At 35.0% G+C, this 21,413-nt stretch overlaps 1 protein-coding gene across 3 annotated transcripts in view; it reads left to right on the top strand.

Moving 5' to 3' along the window:
- The window catches only part of LOC150098219 (lipid transport auxiliary protein 1-like), a 325,116-nt gene that overhangs the window by 180,286 nt on the left and 123,417 nt on the right, over positions 1-21,413 (top strand). For all 3 annotated transcript variants that reach the window (XM_090406448.1, XM_090406449.1, XM_090406450.1), the window contains 2 exons: positions 18,029-18,182; positions 18,281-18,454. In XM_090406448.1, the coding sequence (XP_090262574.1) occupies positions 18,029-18,182; positions 18,281-18,331 (205 nt within the window). In that variant the 3' untranslated portion in view covers positions 18,332-18,454. The remainder of the gene's footprint in view (positions 1-18,028; positions 18,183-18,280; positions 18,455-21,413) is intronic.

The raw sequence follows: 21,413 nt of genomic DNA, 5'->3' as shown, positions 1-21,413 counted from the left end.
AAATGTAAGGTTTTAAAATTTGGAAAACAAAGATGGGATGCAGAATTTCTGCTTGGTGAGAATATATTGTTGGAAGTAGAGGAAATAAGAGATCTGGGAGTGATAGTGGATAAGGATCTAAAATTTAGGGGACACATCGCCAAAATTGTGAAGACAACACAAAGACTTCTGGGAATGATGAGGAGGACACTGACGTGTAGAAGTAAGGAGATTCTTGTTCCATTGTATAAGGCTTTGATTAGGCCACACATGGACTATTGTGCACAGATTTGGTTGTCTGGTTTTCAAACAGACAAAGAAAGAGATGTTGGAAAGGGTCCAGAGGAGACTGACTAAGGAGTTTCTGACCTCTGGAATGCCGAATATGAGGAAAGGTTGAGAAGATGCAATTTACAGAGTAGTGGATAGGAGAAAGAGGGGGGGGATATAATTGAAATCTACAAGTTAGTAAGGCGTTGTTATAGGATGAATGCTGGATTGGAGAGGTTCTACAGAAAACAGTGGGAGATCAGGGGAGAACCAGAGGTCATCCCTGGAAGCTGTATAAGAAGGGTGTGAGCAGGGGAGTGAGAAGCAGGTTTTTTGCATGCAGAGTTGTGAATGATTAGAATGCCTTGCCTGAAAGTGTGGTGTCTGCAGAGAATTTGAGTGTGTTTAAGGCATGGTATGATGTGCAGTGTTTATGATAACAGGACCTTCTAGATGAGTCTTTGAATTCATGGGGTCTTAGGGTAATAATAATAGTAATGATAACAAATAAAAAAAATAGCGTGAACTTATTTCCATTTCTCCCATTACAGCATTTTTGTAATATGGTTTCCAGATTTCTTGTGTTGGATCATCATTATTAGTCATTGTCGATCCACTGCTGGATGAAGACCTTTCCAAGATTACTCCTAAACTGTCTGTCCATGGCTCTCCTTTCCCATGTCACTTCTGCAAATCTGATCGTATTATCAATCCACCGTGAGTTATTATTATTATCATCAACACCCGACCTCCATGGAATCAGAGACTCACCGTGGAAGGTACCCCTTATTGCATACAATGCTCATTCAACTGCATCTTAAACTGATTCAATGTGTCCACATCTACAACACACTCAGGCAATGCATTCCACTCACCAACCACCCTCCATGCAAAGAACCTGCTTCTCACCCCTTTGCTTTCACCCGCATTATAGTTTCCAGTAATGGCCTCTTGTTCTACTCCCCTCTCCGATTCTATGAAAATCTCTTCCATGTCTACCTGATAACAATCCCTAACCAGTTTATATGTCTCAATCATATTCTCCTATTCATGAGGCTCTGCAACTTACATTCTCTCAATCTGTCCTTGTACTCCACATTCCAAAGACCACTGACTACCTTTGTGAATCTTCTCTGTACCCTATCCAACATATCCTCGTCACCATGAAAACCCGGCGACCAAATCTGTGCACAATAATCCATATGAGGCCTGATCAAGGCATACAATGGAATCATAACCTCTCTATTTCTGCATGTCAGCATTCTCAGCATCGTTGCCATTATTCAAGGTGATGTCTTCACAACTTGTGCAATGTGGCCCCTGAATTTCAGGTCCTTGTTCACCATCACTCCTAGATCTCTCATCTCCTCTAGTTCTGTTAAAGTTTCCCCACTAAGTGTATACTTTGCATCCCATTGTTGGTTACCAAATCTCAGAACTTTACACTTGACAACATTGAACTGACAGTTCCACTTACCTGCCATTCATGCAATCTATTCAAGTCCTCTTTAAAGTATTAACATGAGCCTGACTGTGCATCATTTGCAAACAGTTGCATACTACTAGTTAAACCAACCCAATATCATTAACATACAAATTGAACAACGATGGCCCTGAAACTGACCCCTGTGGCACACAGGGGTTAGTTTTGGAGTCAGCATTGTGGTTGTTTTTCCTTTCGTGGAATCCAATTCAGTACTTCTTTCGTTCATCGTTGATCTTGTCTTCGAGCAATATGCCCAGCCCATTGCCATTTTGTTTCACTCTTCCTATGATGTCAAAGACTTTGGTTTGATTTCTTATCCATGTATTCCTTTTGTGATCTAATCTTGTGATACCAAGCATACTTCTTTCCATACTAAATTGTATTGTTCTTAATTTTTGAATTTCCTTTGCATTCAGTGTCCATGTTTCACAGCCATATGTCAGTATAGGAAGAATACACTGGTTAAAAACATTTCTCTTCAGGCATAATGGTAGTTGGCTTTAGAATATTGAATGTAATTTTCCAAATGCTTTCCACCTAAGTATCATGTGCCTTTTAATTTCGTCCATGGTATTCATCCATTTATCTTCAAACCTTTCCCTTCCCAGTCAAGAAATGTGAACATTTCTTCAAGGCACACTGTGAATAATTTTGGAGATATTGTGTCACCCTGTCTTATACCTCTCTGTATTTCCACAGTAGAGATGTTTCCATTGAAATGAATTGCTGCTGTGTCATTGGTGTATGCTGATTTGTTGGTCCTGATGTATGGCTCCTCCTCCACTAGTTTGTCTCATAATTCTTTAAGTATTGCACAAGTTTTAAGTGAATCAAAAGCTTTCTCATAGTCAATAAAACCAAGACTTAATGGTAATTGATATTCATTACACAATTCAGTAATCTGCTGTACAACTTGAATATGGTCCATTGTACTAAAGCCCCTTCAAAAGCCTGCCTGTTCTTTTGGTTATGCTAGGTCTAGAGTCGGACAGAGCCTACGAGCTAAGACTTTGTAAACCACTGATAGTAAACTGATAGGTTGGTAGTTCATCAAGTCTTCTACCTCTCTCATTTGAGATTTGAGAGTTTTTATGTCTCAGAATTAGAGTATCCTTCTTCCATGTTCTTGGTACATCATTTTTCTTCAGGCATAAAGTAAATAGTTTTGCTAAGAGTTTATAGATTATTTCTCCACCTGTTTTTAGAAGTTCAGCTATGACTCCATCCTCACCTGCAGGTTTCCCATTTTGCAAGCTTTGGATGCTCCACATAACTTCTTCTGATAGAATCTTCAGCTGTTTCATAGTTGTCCTCTTCATCATTTAATTCATCATCCTGATATAATATTGAGTAAAACTCTTCGACTCTTTTTGCTATAGCATATCTATCTCTGGTGATGGTCCCATCTTGTAGTTTGTCTGCAACTATCTTTGCTGCTGTTCATTAATTGCTGTTTGGCTTTTTTGAGACTACAGTTGTTTGTTGTATGAATTTATAATTGAATTTTCTTATTTCTTTTGTGATACATTTTCTAATCGTTTTGCACAATTCAGCATATTTGATTTTATTCTGTAGGTTAATTGATTGTTTCATTTCTCTTAGTTTCTTCATAAGTTTTGTTTCTTCAGAAATTTTGTCTTGTTTCTGTTATGTGGTACCAGCTATTTCAGGTGAGCATTGTAAAAGGTTTTAGGTAATAATGTCATTACTTTCTGATAGAGATCAGCATTGTCATCTATAATAAGATGTTTAAATCTGTTGTTTAGTTCGTGTTGGAATATATCTTTTTTAATGTTGAGTTTGTGTACATCTATATTTTCCTTTTATCTTCGAAACATTTTTCTTCTTTCTTTTTGGCAGTTTATTTGGATTTTACTGCATACCATATGATGGTGTCACTTCCAATATTGAAGGTGTTTATAACAGAGCAGTCTTGAAAGATGTTTTTCTTATTGCTGAGGATAAAGTCAATTTCACCAGTTTTTCCATTTGGACTTTTCCATGTCCACTTTCTGTGTGTGTTTTTTTTTCTTGAAAAAAGGAATTCATGATATACAGGTTTTCTTTTTCTGCAAATTCTGTTAACCTTGCTCCTCTATCATCTCTCATGCCATATCCAAAATTTCCCATTGAACTTTCATCTGAATGTTGAATACCAATTCTAGCATTAAAGTCTCCCATTACAATTCTGAAATGATGTTTTCCTTTATTGTAGAGTTGGGATACATCATAATAGAAGGCTTAAATTTCTTCACCAGTATGACTTATTGTTGGTGCATAGACTTAGATGATCTTAAGAGTGTATCTTTTTGAGATTTGAACAACAAAACTTGCTATTCAATTGGATATACTGTCAAATTCTATTATGTTGTTCTTCAGTTTTTTTGATCAAGAATCCAACTTCACTGATTCTTTCTTTATCTTGGCCTCCTTAATATAGTATGCCTCCGTTTTTTTTAATTGAAGAATTTCTTCACCATTACGTCTAACTTCACACAGTCCAAGAATGTCCCATTTTAGTCGCTTTAGCTCTTCAATTGTTCAGTTAGCCGTGCTTCACTGCTCAGAGTCCTACAGTTTAATGTTCCAAGGTCTAGTTTCTGATGGCAGCATGATCTGGTTACCTGGGGATTCTTAGCACCCTCTGCCTTCATGTTTAACTGCCTGCTGCTGTAGATGGTAACAATCCAGTCTCCAGGGAATGAGGGCATTTTATTTATGTCTGATTTAGCTTGGAAGGTTAGGCCATAAATTTACCACGCTGGCCCAGTGTGGGTTGGTGAATGGCAATATTTTCACATGGGATTGCTAGTCCCAAAACCCCTGGTCCTACTGCCCTTTATTCAGTATATTCAGAGCTGCCCTGATATCCAACGGATGGTAGTCAGGGTTTCTGCCACATAGGGGTGGCGCTCGGTAGCCCGTGGGAGCCACGTGTGTGTGTGTGTGTGTGTGTGTGTGTGTGTGTGTGTAAGATACCTAATTATATTCCAGAAACTTCTGAATAAGCTCCTGATTCAGATAAGTGAACAGAGCTCCTGATTCAGATAAGTTTTACTAGGAATAATTAAGTATATATGCGTAATTGTTTAAGTAAGAGCGGCTGTAAACGTTGTACGCTACCGATATTATTAGCGTGGTTTTTTTTTTCTTGCTTAAACTAAATACGAAAACGTTAATATTAGACCTAGTAACCTGCAGAGAAAAAAAAAAAATGGCGGCGGCATTGTCATTCCATGATTTTAATTTGGATTTCAGTCGGTTCGTTAAGTGTGAGGTCTGTTATATGTATTCCTTCGACTACATAAATGATTTGTGGATGTTTAGTGCTGATGGAAGAAGGGTGTGTGCAAAATGTGACCTGAACGAGGAATTGATGAATGCGAATATGAAGTTGATGACAGAAAGTGCTAGTACCGATTGTGTCGTGAGTGCACGTTTGAAAGAGGAGGATGGCGAGAAAGACAGGCGAAAAAATGTTAAAAAATCAGGAAAAAAGAAAAAGAGCGATTTGACAACTGTAACGGATGTTAAAAGGGACGAAAGTGAGGCGGAAAGAAACGAAATTGAGAGAACGAATGAAAGTAGAAATGGCGTGGTGCAGAAATCGCAAGTAAAAAAAATCGAAAGAATGAATGATAGCGAAAAAAGAATGACTGATGGCGAAAGTTGGACGCATGTTGGAACGAAAGTATTGAACCAAAGAAAGATGAATGACAGTAAAAGTGAGAAGAATGATAGCGAAAGTTGGACGCATGTTAGTCCGAAAGTACGGAAACAAAGAAAGATATGTGAAAGTGAGAAGAATGATAGTGAAAGTTGGACGTATGTTGGACCGAAAGTACGGAAACAAAGAAGGATGAATGAGAGGGAAAGTGAGAAGAAGGGGTCGAGAGTTAGAAAGTTAGAAAGATTTAATGATAGAGTGAATGTGTCGCGAGGTTCAGAAGGTGAATTGGATTGGATGAAGCAAGAAATGAAATGGATGCGGAATGAAATTAAGAGAATTCAGGTCAAAACTATTAAAATAAATCATGATGGCATGAAAGAGATAACAAAAGATGAGCGAGTGGCGTTGTATGGCGACTCCATTATTAAAGGTGTGCTAGAGGATAAAATGCACAAGGTATGTTTTCCAGGCAGTAAAATGAGTAGAGTGATTGAGGCTTTGAATATGAGGCGGGAACGAGCAAAAGAGTTAATTGTATTAATTGGTACGAATGATTTGAGAGAGAACAAAGAGCATGTCAAAATGAATGTCAGGAGACTGCTTGGAAAGATAAAGGAGAATAGTGTGACAGGAAGGGTGGTCAGTGTGTTGCCTAGGTATGATTGTGGTGAAATGAGGCGGAGAGCAAGGATTATGAATGATATTCTGGCTGAAATGTGTGAGGAGATGGGAGTACAGTTTGTTAATGTGTGGAATGAGTTTGAGGGACGAAGTGAGCTGTATGGGAGCGATGGACTGCATTTGAGTGGTTATGGTGTGAGTCGCTTGGAGAGACTGCTGCTGGAAGGTAGAGAAGTGAATAGAGAGAATGAATCAGATCGAGAGGGGAGTGATGTGGAAGAGCAGGAGAGTAAGACAGGAGAGATTGAAGGAGTGGAAATGAATGTGAAAGTGAGTGGTATGAGTATAGAAAATGAGAGAATGGGTGTGCAAGAGGAGCAGGGAAACGGCGAGGCTCAGGGTGGACAGGGATACACAGCGTGAGAAAGGTGGATGCTCCAAGAGGAGGTGAGAGAATGTGTAGGCAGGAAAGTAATGGGATGATCAGGGATCAAAAGGAAACAGATGGAATTGCAAAGGGTTCTAAAATGAAGAAGCAGAAAGGGAAATGGCCCCGGTCCAGCATGGAGAGATCACATCGAGTGAGTGGTATCAGTGGAACTAGCTGTAGATCCAGAAATGAGTTGTTGTGTTTGTATACCAATGCTAGAAGTATAAGAAACAAGGCGGATGAAATGGTTGCACTAATTGCGTCTGTGCACCCAGAGATTGTCGGAATAAGTGAGACATGGTTAGATGAGGATGACATCCTGACAGGAATAGAGATGGAAAGGTATGATGTGTTTCGTGAGGATAGAAGGGGTAAAAAGGGAGGGGGGAGTGCTATTGATGATAGAGAAAGAGTTATGTCCATACAAGGTAGAGATGCAAGAGGGAAATGGGGCCAGTGGTTTTGAGGCAGTATGGTGTGAGATAGAGGTGAATAGAATCAAATACTTGGTGGGATGTTGTTATAGACCTGGTAATGTGGATGGTGGTGATAGTGAAATGTATAGTCAAATAAGCCAAGCAAATAAGAAAAGATTGATTATTATGGGTGATTTTAATTATGGCAATATAGACTGGAATGAAGAGATAGCAACTGGAAGTAAAGAAAATGAGTTTCTTGAGTTTTTGAGGGATAACTACCTCAGACAGTATGTAACAGAGGGCACAAGAGGATTAAGGGTCTTGGATTTGGTCATCTCATCGGAGGATGTAATTATCAATGAGGTATCAAATCATCCACCAATTGGTGAAAGTGACCATGAGGTGATTACTTGGGTGGTTGCCAGCAGTGCAAGGACCCCTGTGAAAAAAGGGTATATGTGGAACTACAAGGGGGGGTGATTATGAAGAGCTCAGGAGACAGCTTGCAGGTGTAGCATGGAATGAGGAGTTAGCTGGAAAAGAGATCAATGCAGCTTGGAGGATTTTCAAAAAATATTTAGTGGATGCAATGTCTAAATGTATACCACGGGTGAGAAGGTTAAATAAGTTAGGTGTGAGATGGATGAATAAAGAGATTAAGCATGCAATACAGAGAAAAAGGGCATTGTGGAGGCAGCATAAGAGAAGTGGAAGTAACCAATTTCATGAGTTCTACAAAGACCAGGCAAGGTGAGTGACTTGGTTGGTGAGAGTAGCTAAAGAGAGGTATGAACAGCAGTTAGCTAATGAAGCTAAAAAGAATCCTAGGGAGTTCTTTCGATATGTAGCCAGCAAAAGAAAGAATGATTATGGAAGGATGACATTGATTGGAGGAAATGGTATAAAGACAGCTGTTGCAGAATGTGTGGTGGAGATACTTAATGAGCAGTTCATAAAGATCTTTCAATCTTGTGAATGTGACTTCATGGAGAGATTAAGAGCAGTTGATGATGGGGAGGAGAGACTGACTGTAAGTGAGCAAGAGGTGTTTGGGGAGTTGAGTAAACTAGATGTAAATAAGGCTGTGGGACTTGATAATATATCACTGCGTATTCTGAAGGAATGTGCCAGAGAGTTGACACCTGCCTTGACATATTTTTTTAATACGAGTCTTGCACTTGGTCAAGTCCCTAAAGAGTGGAAGGAGGGCAAGATTGTGCCACTTCATAAAGGAGGTGATCGAACTCAAGCATCAAACTATAGGCCTATCTGTGTGTCAGGTGTTGTGGTTAAGTTGTTGGAGAAGCTTGTGAGAACTAGGATCCAGAGTTGGGTTGACAACAATGGTATAATCTTTGATGGACAGCATGGATTTGCTAAAGGAAGGTCGTGTTTTAGTAATCTACTTACTTATTACAATAAAGTGACTGCTTCCTTGGACAGAGGAGAAGGATACACAGTAATATACTTGGATTTTGCAAAAGCTTTTGATAGAGTACCTCATGATAAGTTGACAGTCAAACTAGAGCAGATGGGGTTGGATATTAGATTAGTGCATTGGATTGGAGACTGGCTATCTGATAGGTATTAACAAGTTGTGTATGGGGGTGCAATATCCAGGAAAAGGAAAGTCACTAGTGGAGTGCCTCAGGGATCTGTTTTAGGGCCATTACTATTTAACTTGTATATTAATGATATTGGCGAAGACTTGGATGGAGATATTCAGTTGTTTGCAGATGATGCAAAGTTGGGACGAACCATAAAGAGTAGTGAAGATGTTGTGGCCTTGCAAGAAGACTTGAATAAATTGAGTGATTGGGCAAGCAAATGGGGATGTGAGTTCAATGTTGCAAAATGTAAGGTTTTAAAATTTGGAAAACAAAGATGGGATGCAGAATTTCTGCTTGGTGAGAATATATTGTTGGAAGTAGAGGAAATAAGAGATCTGGGGGTGATAGTGGATAAGGATCTAAAATTTAGGGGACACATCGCCAAAATTGTGAAGACAACACAAAGACTTCTGGGAATGATGAGGAGGACACTGACGTGTAGAAGTAAGGAGATTCTTGTTCCATTGTATAAGGCTTTGATTAGGCCACACATGGACTATTGTGCCCAGATTTGGTCACCTGGTTTTCAGAAGGATGAAGAGATGTTGGAAAGGGTCCAAAGGCGACTGACTAAGGTAGTCTCTGACCTCTGGAATGTCGAGTATGAGGAAAGATTGAAAAGATGTAATTTGCAGAGTCTAGTGGAGAGAAGGAAGAGGGGAGATATGATAGAGACCTACAAGTTGGTAAGGGGTTGTTATAGGATCAATGGTGGAGAAGTTCTACAGAGAATAGTGGGAGAGCAGGGGAGAACCAGAGGTCATACCTGGAAACTGTATAAAGAGGGTGTGAGTAGGGGAGTGAGAGGCAGGTTTTTTTCGTGCAGAGTTGTGAATGATTGGAATGCCTTGCCTGAGAGTGTGGTGTCTGCAGGGAGTTTGAATGTGTTTAAGACCCGGTATGATGAGATGTGTGTGAGATAAAAGGACCTCCTAGATGAGTCTTTGACTCCATGAGGTCTTGTTTAATAATAATAATAATAATAGGCTAAATCATTCTCTGAGATTTCCTAATTTTTGAAACATTTTGTGTACCACAATACTGCCTAATGCAACTGGTTTTTGAAATATGCTTATTATAAGATTGGTTTTAGTAAATAAGAATACAGTTTGCTGATATTGAAAGTTTGTTTATTAAATTTTCACAACAGTTTGTTATGAAAATTTAATATTATTATGCTATGTGTGCTTACAGATGAGGAATTTTCAGAGTAGCACTGATAATATTTTTATTACAAAGCAGCAAAGTGAACAAATGATATTATGGCATATTAAAAGAGAAAAGAAAATTAGATTTGTATAAACAGAAGTGCAGAAAAAGTATTTCATGTAGTTCAGCTTCATTCCTTCCTTTTTTTTAAAGTCAGAAAATAACCTTCATAGCTAACTTTCATGACATAAAATTGAAAAATGAAATAATTATCTCTTAGCTATTTGATTATTCCATCCTCTCCTTTCTATTCTTTCTGAGTTTCATTGAACTCATTTGAAGAATAAAAGACAGCAAATTTATTATTACTAAATAAATTCATTTATTTATTAGGCTGTTATTAGGCTACCTAAATATTTAAAGCTTTTCACTTGTTTTATTTGTTTCCCACTGATGTCTATATGCTCTGTATTGATAGGGATTTTGCCTGTAACAATTATTTTAGTCTTATCTGTGTTCATTTTCATTTTATATTTTTCAAGGTTATTATTTAGTAATTCTAGCATTGTTTTTAACGTTCTTCTGTTTTCTGCTACAAGGGCTATGTCATCAGCAAATCTTATACACGACTTGCTCACCATTTATCTTTATGCCACTATTTATTTTATCTTTAGTTTCCTGAATGGCCTTTTCAATATATAAATTAAATAAAAGTGGCAAAAGTATACATCCTTGTCTTACTCCACTCCTGATATTTATTATTTTCTCCTTATCATTGATTTTAATCCGTCCATTTTGATTTTTGTATATTTGATAAATTATTTTCCTATCCCTCAAATCTATGCCGATATTAGTTAGACAATTTAGGAGTATTTGCTGGGTTTACTTTATCAAATGCGCTCTAAATCAAGGAAGCAAATGTAAGTATTTTGACTAAGGTCTAATCTTCTCTCTATTATTGTTCTTAAACAGAGTATTGCCTCTCTTGTTCCTTTATTCTTTCTGAATTCAAATTGGTCTTCATCCAATAGACAATCTATTTTTGAATAATTTTTAGCAGAATTTTGCTAACATGTGGGATTAAAGCTATTGTTCTAAATTGGCTGCATTTGTTTGGATTATTCTTTTTTGGTATTGGTGGTATCTCAGGTGGTATGGTCACATAACAGAATGGGCGAGGAAAGAATAGCAAAACAAGTGTTCTCTGCCAGGTTGGCAGGAAAACGACCCAGAGGAAGACCAAGATATAGGTGGATTGATATGGTACAAAGTACCTTAGACGATGGAAATATAAGATCTGATAATGTTGGAGTCTTGATAAGTAACAGACTGATTTGGAGGAAAATTATAGATAGGAAGTTAGTAATTATGTAAATTTTTCATGTAGTACTCTCATGTCCTATACCAGTGCTTCCCAAACTGTGGGCCGTAGGTTTTGTAGAGGGGGGACCGTGAAATAATAAAGAGAAATTGAAAATGTTTTAAGACTAAGTAGATTTTTTTTATCTTAAAATAAACGTATTTCATGTTTATTATTTCTTTTTTGTTATTTTTTATAGTTTAATGGGGGAAAAAATCACATATTGATGCAGGTTCACAAGTTTTGCTTCCTGGATATTTTGGCGCTTAATGAATATTAGTAAATATATGCTTATTCATATAAGTTTCATTTCAAAGCAGAAATCTGAGAATTGCATTTTGAAATATTTCACCTGATACTGACTTTTTGTGTAGCAGTATTGAAACACATCCATCACATTAAATTGTTATTAAACTTCTTTTATGTTTTTAATTCTTTCTTTATTATTAATCATTTAATGTTTCATGTGCTTGTACTGCAAATGTACAATAACAATATATCTATCTATATAAAAATATGAGATAATGTGCCTTGTCAAATGTGCATGTAAGATGCTAAAAATGTAATACTATTTATTATTATTATTATTATTATTATTAAACAAGACCTCATGGAGTCAAAGACTCATCCAGGAGGTCCTTTTATCTCTCACACATCTCATCATACCGGGTCTTAAACACATTCAAACTCCCTGCAGACACCACACTCTCAGGCAAGGCATTCCAATCATTCACAACTCTGCACGAAAAAAACCTGCCTCTCACTCCCCTACTCACACCCTCTTTATACAGTTTCCATTTGCATTTGATTTTTGCAATATTGCTGTGTATGTTTTGTATTGAATATAAATACAATAAATATTATAACAATATGTCTATATTACGATTTTTTTTGTGTGTGGGGGTGAAATATTTTAATTTTTCTAAAGGGACCCCTGACATCCAGAAGTTTGGGAAGAACTGCTATACACTCCTTGAGGGTACATGGCAGGATTTGATGATGATGATCTGCACATGTTGAAGAGGTCGGTAATAACCCCCTCAAAAAAAAAAGTTAAACAATTATGTAACGCATATTATTATTATTATTATTATTATTATTATTATTTGACACCTCCAGGGAGTCCAAAGACTCATCGAGGGAGAGTGTGCCAACAGCATCGAACGATTGGTTCCCTTCCAACTACTAACCGTGCTCAAACTTAACTGAGCCATTACTAGCAGAGGCTCTACCAATTGACCAACCTTTGCTGGCATGCAGCTTTTTTTTTTTAAGAATTCAAATTCTTTTTTTTTTTTTTTTTTTTTTTTTTTTTTTTTTAAGATAACTATATGAAATAATTTATAATTTTTCAATTAGAAATGTGAAACTGTGATTATTATTATTATAAATTAAGAAATTATTTTTGGCATATAAATCAGCCTGTAAAAGAAATATCAGTATTTCTGTTGAGGATGTGAAACTAGCAATGCTAATGAACAATTGAAAACGAAACAAGACATTCTTGATATATTCTGCATTACAGCTTGAGGCACTTTAGTGTAACTTCTCAAGAAGTGTTCTCTTTTCTTTCTCAAAAGCAGTCAGAGTAATCTAATCCTTTGGCCTTTTCTTCCTGCTGAGAGGATTATTATCGAGTATTTCTAAGACAGATTATTTCAGAAATAGCAACCAACAGCAGTAGAAGTAGCAATATTTAGAATTTTACAAAAAAAAATACCACTACTGAACTTCGTTTTTGTGCCATAAATATAAATAGTTTCATATAATGTTTTTAAAACATTTTAAAAACTAGCATACTGCTGAACTTTCTTTTTTGTTGTTGATTACAACAGTGTAATTTCCTTATTTCTTTTGTCAAAACAGTAAAAAGTAACAGATTTTGAATATGTTTTATGAAACCTTTCAAACCAGTAGAAATTTAGACATAGTAGACAACTACCGTGTTTGAATGGAAACTTTAGTTTAATATAACTAAAATCTACAATTCGACGTTTCGACCTTTATGTCAAGGTCATCTTCTGGAGCATACAACTATACACAGAAAACAAGCTACACTACAATCAAACTGGTTTGTTAAAGATACTGACCAACCGCTACAACAATTGTTAGCCTGACCTCTGGTGAGGAAAAAAAAAATTATAAAATAAAATAAAAAAATATATATAAATAAATAAAATAAAACAAAAAAAATTATACATCAACGCTAGAGTCCTATTATTAGTGTTATCTGTTGGTTGTAGAAATACATTGGGCGCAACAACAAATAACTATCTATATACATATAATAACAACATGTTATACCTGTACATTCCAGCCAGTTGGTATGGAATGGCTTCTAATAATAGTTGTAGATTGGCTAGATCCTGACTTATGCTGGATCTTATATATTAGGTAGGCTGAATGTGTGTCATCCAGATCCTTGGAATTTTCATGCCTTCTTTGTTGTTGATATTTGGATGGTTTATCAAGATTTCGCAGGCTTCTAAGGATCTGGATGGCACACATTCAGCCTACCTAATATATAAGATCTAGCATAAGTCAGGACTCTAGCCAATCTACAACTATTATTAGAAGCCATTCCATACCAACTGGCTGGAATGTACAGGTATAACATGTTGTTTTTATATGTATATAGATAGCTACTTGTTGTTGCGCCCAATGTATTTCTACAACCAACAGATAACACTAATAATAGGACTCTAGTGTTGATGTATAATTTTTTTATTTTTTATTTATTTATATATTTTATTTTATTTTATAATTTTTTTTTTTTTTTTTTTTTTTCACCAGAGGTCAGGCCAACAATTGTTGTAGCGGTTGGTCAGTATCTTTAACAAACCAGTTTGATTGTAGTGTAGCTTGTTTTCTGTGTATAGTTGTATGCTCCAGAAGATGACCTTGACATAAAGGTCGAATTGTAGATTTTAGTTATATTAAACTAAAGTTTTCATTCAAACACGGTAGTTGTCTCCATAATTTTCAAAAATTCATTTGGTCACCGTGCAAGTCTAAAAGAAAGGATTTAGACATAGTAGTTCTATAATTGTTCCAGGAGAGGGGGGGGGGAGCAGTTGCAAATCCTTCAAAATGAGTATAAATTTTGAATCAGTTTGTATAGGATAACCTTCACATATTTTCAACATTTCTACAGTTGTGAAGCACTGGATATTATAGTAATGCGTATCCTACAAAAAAAAAAAAAATCATCCATTACAATTTTATGCAAAAGACTAAGACTCCCTGCTGAAATAACAATTGATATCAATTTTGATATTAAAAAATTCACAATCAGAAACCAAATAATGCAATTTAATATCATCTATTGTTCATAAAAAAAATAAAAAATAAAAAAAAGTTTCTAAAACTGAAACGTGACAATCCATATAATGGTATTTTGCAAGAAAAGGAAGCAAAAGGTCGTATTTATTTCAATAAATGTTATTTAAAAATAAAAATATTTAACATCATTTTGAATGCGAACAATCATTAAAAAATTTCCTCTGTATTGTCAGTCAAATGAAAGAACATAAATTTTCTTATTCCATTGCACTGATTTGAAGAATAAAAGACAGCAAATTTACTACTACTAAATAAAGTTATTTCAAAGAATGATCTCTCGTCATTTCAGGATTGATTATTTATTTTCTCGCATGTGAAATTTGTTTTTATTTTGGGGAAGAGGCATAAGTCAAGTGACAAGAAGGTCACTCCATTCCAGCTAATCTGCTACTGGCTCTAAATTCAAAATTAAGGGATTAACGGCAGAAGAGGGTATGAAAATGTCATAAAAAATGCTAGGGTGATCTGGCTATTTCATTCACCTTGGCCGGTTGGGAGGTTGAGTCAAGTGACATGAGAATTGCTCTGTTACAGTTAATCTGCTAATGGTCTCATAATTGCCATTAAGGGATTAATGGCAGAGAGAGTAATTACATGGTAGAAAGCAGAATTCACTCATGTTTTGATCCTTGCAAAATCCTAAGATGGTTTGTGTATTTCATCCATTTTGGTCAGTTGGGAAGTTAATTATATGGCGACCATTTTCATGGATTCACAGAAGTTTCATAATTTCAGAGAGTTTTAAAATTAATCATACTTATTGCCCAGTTTGTGATTTTTTTTTTTTTTTCCTGTAATTTTAATGTTCAAAGCATGTACATTTTGATTTATTTGCATTTCCAGATAAACTAATATTTTTCAAGATGGTGGCCACCTATGTTAGGTGTTCTGAATGTTCTATTCACATTTTGCATGCTACCTGGTAGGTTCCCTAGGTTTGAATCCACAAGTCTGATTTTGTGTGTATGTGATACATAGATGTAGTGGAATCTGTGTCATCAGATGTATCATTGACTGACAACAGAATAGAGATGGAAGAAATAAAGGTGCTCAGGATATTGCTGATCCTTAATGTGAACACAGCCATTGGCTTAGATGGCATATCAGTCCTTGTGTTATGAGAATGTGCAAGAGAATTAACACCTCCTCTGACCAAGCTGTTTAATTTTATCCTCAGTTCTAGTAAGGCTCCAATAGAGCAGAAAGAGGGAAAAAATAATTCTATTGCATAAAGGAGGCTCTAAGACACAAGTAGCAAATTATAGACCAATCAATATATCAGGAGTGGTGGTGATTTTAAGATTTTGGAGGAGTTGGTAAAAATCTTATGTGGAGTGTCAGCATGAAATTTTGAATGCAAGGACCTTAGGACCTTCATTTGAAGTTCTTATAGACTGAAATGTGATAATTTATAAGGGGAAGCATGGTTTTCCTAGGAGTATGTCTTAGTTTTGTCACATTATGCTTATTGGTGGCCTTAAATGGCTAAGGAAAAAAATTCCATGTGTTTTGTTGAGCAGGGTTTATGAACTATGTATAAAATGAATAAAAACAAGAAGAAAAAAAATTATTAGTCCACTCATGATATGAATGTACTCTAAGTTTACAGAAACTTATAGTACATTCTGGGTATGAAAATGTTGAATCTATAACTAGATTGAACACTCTCATACCCAATGTTCCATCCACCATATTTTGCTTCAAGTGATTAACTCTTGTTTTGATTTATACACCTTGGTAGGTGTATAAATTCCATTTCCTTTCTGCCATGTGATCTTTCCTCTTTCCAATCTATGTCTCCAAAGTTGAAGTTTCCCGTAATAAATACTTGATTTGCAATCATTGTATTAATCTGCTGATGCATGTTATGAGGGGAATCACCAAAAAAAAAAAAAAAGAGGAAAAAACGTTGGAAGAAATATGATTGATATCATGTGGTCTGCCTTATCTTTAGATGTTGCCATTGTTCTATCAGGATGAGAGAGAGGAGTGAAAACAATAGGGTAGAAGCTGTTGCCTCACTGTCTTGGCAAGGGACCAGAAGGTTCAACTGCAATTTGAGCAGGAGGCAACTTAGTGCATTTGGCCCTTATAAAGCCTGCTTAGATTTTTTTTTTTTTTTTTTTTTTTCAGTTATAAGTTGTAATGCAAGATGAATGAGAGACTATCATTCTTAGCTTTGGCCAGTAAGTGTTTGCTGCACATTTTTAGCCATGACCACTTTGGTGCATTTGTTAGTAAATGATGGCTTGGAAAAGGGATTTTGAGCAAATGGGGAAGAAAGGCACCCATCTCAACAACAGTAAATCAGTTATTTCAGAGCAAGTGCTTGGATCAGTAGCACAGAAGCAATAATCAGACCATGGAAAATAGGCATAGAAATCCTGAAGGTCATCCCAATTGGCACCATTTTGGTGCCATAGGATACGAGACTGAGGTTATTTGTGAGTAGATAAAATCTGTAAAAAAAAGAAATGTGAACAAGGTTATGGTCAGAGTTGCCAAAAAGAGAGCTAGTTAACATCATTGATGGATTTTGAGGCAGAGTTGGTTGAGAATGAGTCCAGAGTGTTGAAAGAATTATGGAGATTATGTGGAATTATGGAGATTATGTGGAATTCTGGTATAGGTTAACAGTCTATGTTAGATCACTACTAACAGAAAACAATTCAGTTTCTCTTACAGTTCTTGGCTTGTGAAGTTAGAGGAGCAGAGCTATTTGGAATGTTGAAATCTCCAAGGAATATATCACTATTTGATATATTGGTGATTAGCCTGCATGCGATCAACTTTCAGAAATACTCTCATGAGCCAAAACATTTCGATCACCCAGCCTGTTTCCAGCCAACCAGATGGCACAGTTGGCCAGAAATAGGCAGGTAGTAACAGCAGGATATTGGGGTTCTGTCTGTTTGGCCAGAACATGAAAGTTTGTAGGAGCAAGGGATGCTTGTATACCACAGGATGGTCATGATCAAGTGGTGGCAAACTTTTTTTGAGAACAGCCAGATAAGTATTTCAAGCTTCATGAGCCACGTGGTAAAATCGAAGATATCATGTACTTTATATAAGAGACAAAAAAATTATTCAGTTTTTTTTTTTTTTAATAAACAAAATACAGAATATAATTGTGTCTGGAACATTGTATCATATGGCCTGTAGTATTTCAATTGTTACAGATGCATAAGTTAAAACTAGTCTCATATATACTTGGCTTAGTTACATAAATTTTTATTTTGTTCTGTTTATTTAAACATTCAGTATTTGTTTTTTTCCTGAAGTGACTGCTCTTTTACTTCATTTTCTAGAATTTTGTGCTTATATTTACTAAATACAGTGTGCACGTTGATACACTACAATAAAAACTAGTAGCTGATTATAAGAGCCTAGTCCCAAGTGATGCACTTTTGAGAGGATGCATTAACCTAACAGTCCTCTCAATTTAAAAAGAATAAATTACACCAACACTTACTGGTCATTTTTGTATAAAATTACATTGTGCTTTCACTTTTTAGTAATTTATTTTTTATGTGTTTGTTGATTTTCTGTTTCTAATAAGTTATTCTAAAAGTTCAAATAACATTTCAACTTTTAATATTGCTTTATAATTACTCTGTGCATTACTAGATAAGAATAATGGTATAATGCTTATTATAGTTAATTTAAAAGAGTTATCTTGTGTATTTTTCCAGCATATCTCAGTCCGGGAGGTCTCATCATAACAACAACAAACATTATGATTTCAAAACATCTCCAAGTGACCTGAACAAACAGCTGTCCAATGGGAAACCTGCCCCTATTTTGAGGCATTCTTCATCTTCCAGCAAAGAAGAAGAAAAAAAAAAGGTGACTTATGAGACCTCAGTTTGAACTCAAGAGGAATGATATACTTTTGTTTAATTCAGCTGACAGACTTTTACATTTTTTGTTGCCTGCTCTAATAGGGTGCAAGTGTCACCCAAGAAATCGACCATCCTGAAGAAGAGGAGAGGTGAAACGTCAGTAACTATGTTTTCAGGCCTAGCAGCAAAGGAAGCAAGAAGTTTTAGAAGAGAGAAAATTTACATTTGGAGTTTGAATTTCAGAAAGTATTGGATTCTTTCCAGATATCCAATTCTGTGAGTAATTCTTCCAAACTGGTTTCCAGTCCTATATGTTGTTATTCGTTACTTATTATTTATTTATTCATACTGACTAATAATTAATTTTGCTAAAAGGAAAAAAGAAATACTACATCAAGAATTTTCATTGAAGTTTTTTGGGAGTTGGGATCATTATTATTGTTGTTATTTATTTATTAGGGGTATCATTCATTTTGTTTCATCTCCTCTGGCTCTTCATTTTTGAGAAATCAGAGATTTGAAGTATAAGCATAAGTGTTGATAAGATGCATTTCATGATGTTCCATTAAGTAAATTTCTAATTGAATTGTTTTCTTATTTATGGATAATTTTGAAAAAGATGTCTACCCACAGAATAATAGCTAAATTTGGAAGTTCATGTGAATTCTCATATATAGACCAAATTGCTACTGTAAAGAAAGCTGTTTAAAATAAAATAAAAGACATTTACTACATTCAAGCCCCCCCCCCCCCCCATGACTCTCCTAAATCTAAAAAATTTAACTCTCCTAAAGAGATATGCTACAAAGGATATAAAACTTATTGAGATTCTGCAGCTAACAAAAAACAGTTTTCTGTATAGTAAGAATGTGTTCTGCATACTAGAATTAACATGAATTATGTGTAAACTACAGAAGTTTCAGAAGCAAATTTGAAAGCTGTGGTTTGACAGCACATAAATCATATTTTACATCAAAAATTTAACAATTAGTAATTCACATTTGATGTATGTTTGCATATGTGTGTGCGTGTGTAAGATAAAATTATGAAAATTGAAAAAATAAGTGGTATGAATAAATATTCAAAAATACTTATGTATTAATCAAGTACAGTAATTTCCTTATTGTTCAGTCTCTGATTAGTCTGCTAATTCATTTACATGCTCTTGGTTCTTGTTGAATAATATTGAGGTCAGTAAATTAAACTTACACTGCTGTGTAAATTAAAGATGCCAAGAAATTATATTCTTGGTTTAATGCTTTATCCAAGTGTAAGCAAACAAAGTTTGCACATGAAGTCACTTCATGACTGGGCTACCTATATGTACGCTCAGCCCTGTGAAGCGACTTCATTTGCTTACACTTGGATAAAGGATTAAACCAAGAATATAATTTCTTGGCATCTTTAATTTATAATATAACCAAGTGAAAAACACTTTCAACAAATTGATGTCGTGTTTGTAGCTATTAGAAAAAAAAAAGGGGGGGGGGGAAGATACTTGATATTGTTTTCAATTAAGTTTTTAAAGCTAGATCTTGTGTATCCTTGTATTCTGAATTTCCAGTAACCACATTTAAACTATTGCATTAAATATGTTTGCACATGAAAATTGCAAAACGTTATTATTAATTTCGTTAGCTTTTTTTTTTTTTTTTGTATTAAATGTTATAACATTCTGATTAATGAAAAAAGCACATGAAAGAAGGTTTTACTTGGCAATGATAAATATAAAATATTCATTATGTTTTTTTACTAAGTAGGCAAAAAAAAAAAAAAACTGCTTTGAAATATTTTTGTGTCCAAGAAATTATGAAAAATCAAGCCTTCAGCAAGAGTTGTCTTGGTATTGTACAACTTAAAAAAATGTGAGGAAACCTAAACTGCTATTCAGGAGGGAACTTGGTCTATATGTACGCTCAGCCCTGTGAAGCGACTTCATTTGCTTACACTTGGATAAAGGATTAAACCAAGAATATAATTTCTTGGCATCTTTAATTTATAATATAACCAAATGAAAAAAACTTTCAACAAATTGATGTGGTGTTTGTAGCTATTAGAAAAAAAAAGGGGGGGGGGAAGATACTTGATATTGTTTTCAATTAAGTTTTTAAAGATAGATCTTGTGTATCCTTGTATTCTGAATTTCCAGTAACCACATTTAAACTATTGCATTAAATGTGTTTGCACATGAAAATTGCAAAACGTTATTATTAATTTCGTTAGCTCTTTTTTTTTTTTGTATTAAATGTTATAACATTCTGATTAATGAAAAAAGCACATGAAAGAAGGTTTTACTTGGCAATGATAAATATAAAATATTCATTATGTTTTTTTACTAAGTAGGCAAAAAAAAAAAAACTGCTTTGAAATATTTTTGTGTCCAAGAAATTATGAAAAATCAAACCTTCAGCAAGAGTTGTCTTGGTATTGTACAACTTAAAAAAATGTGAGGAAACCTAAACTGCTATTCAGGAGGGAACTTGGTTCAGGGTTTCTGCTTGGTCTTGAATGAGAATGAACACTTACAGCTGTTTCAAGTATAAAAGAAATGTCGAAAGAATAAAAGATGAATTATATATCAGTGCCTGGCCAGGGGTGATGCCTAGTGTATTACAAATTTTTTTCACTGATGCTGATGGTTTGTATTTTCATATGTCCTCATTCTCTTTTGGGACAGTTTCAAAGACAATATTTATTTCTTTTATAAAGTAGGTAATTATTTAGTTAAAGAATGATGGATATTTGTTAACCTATCTTTTTTTTATAATCTTTTAATAAGTAGCATTTGAACTGTTGTTAAAAGTTTAAAATGTTTTAAATTTTAAGAGATGTACTCTTTTCCAGCAGATGAACAGATAGTTCGTTAATATGTTGCTAATCTGAATGCTTTTGTCAGTGTTTGTGGTGGTTTTACTTAGTCAAGGATATGGGTGAGGGTGCAAAAACCAGATATAGTTGATAATTGAATTTGTTAATGTTCTTGAACATCAGTGTGTTTTCATTTTTATTTATTTAAGAAGGAACATCATTAATTATATAAATTATTTTAGACTTTTCATAAAATATTATATTACCCAGTGTAAATATTACATGCTCATTTGTTAAATTGGAAAATATTTGTATAAATTAAAAATGCCATTATATTCTTGGTTTAATCCTTCATCCAAGTGTAAGCAAACAGTTTGCATGTAAAATGTCTTCACGACTGGGCTACTTGTATATAGTACAGCATTAT

The sequence above is a fragment of the Typopeltis vanoorti genome, chromosome 16, assembly GCF_054136105.1.
Source record: "Typopeltis vanoorti isolate ZY-2024b chromosome 16, IOZ_Tvanoo_1.0, whole genome shotgun sequence".
Classification (NCBI taxonomy): Eukaryota; Metazoa; Arthropoda; class Arachnida; order Uropygi; family Thelyphonidae; genus Typopeltis; species Typopeltis vanoorti.
Note: the sequence above shows the minus strand (reverse complement) of the source record. Positions and strands in the feature narration are given on the sequence as shown.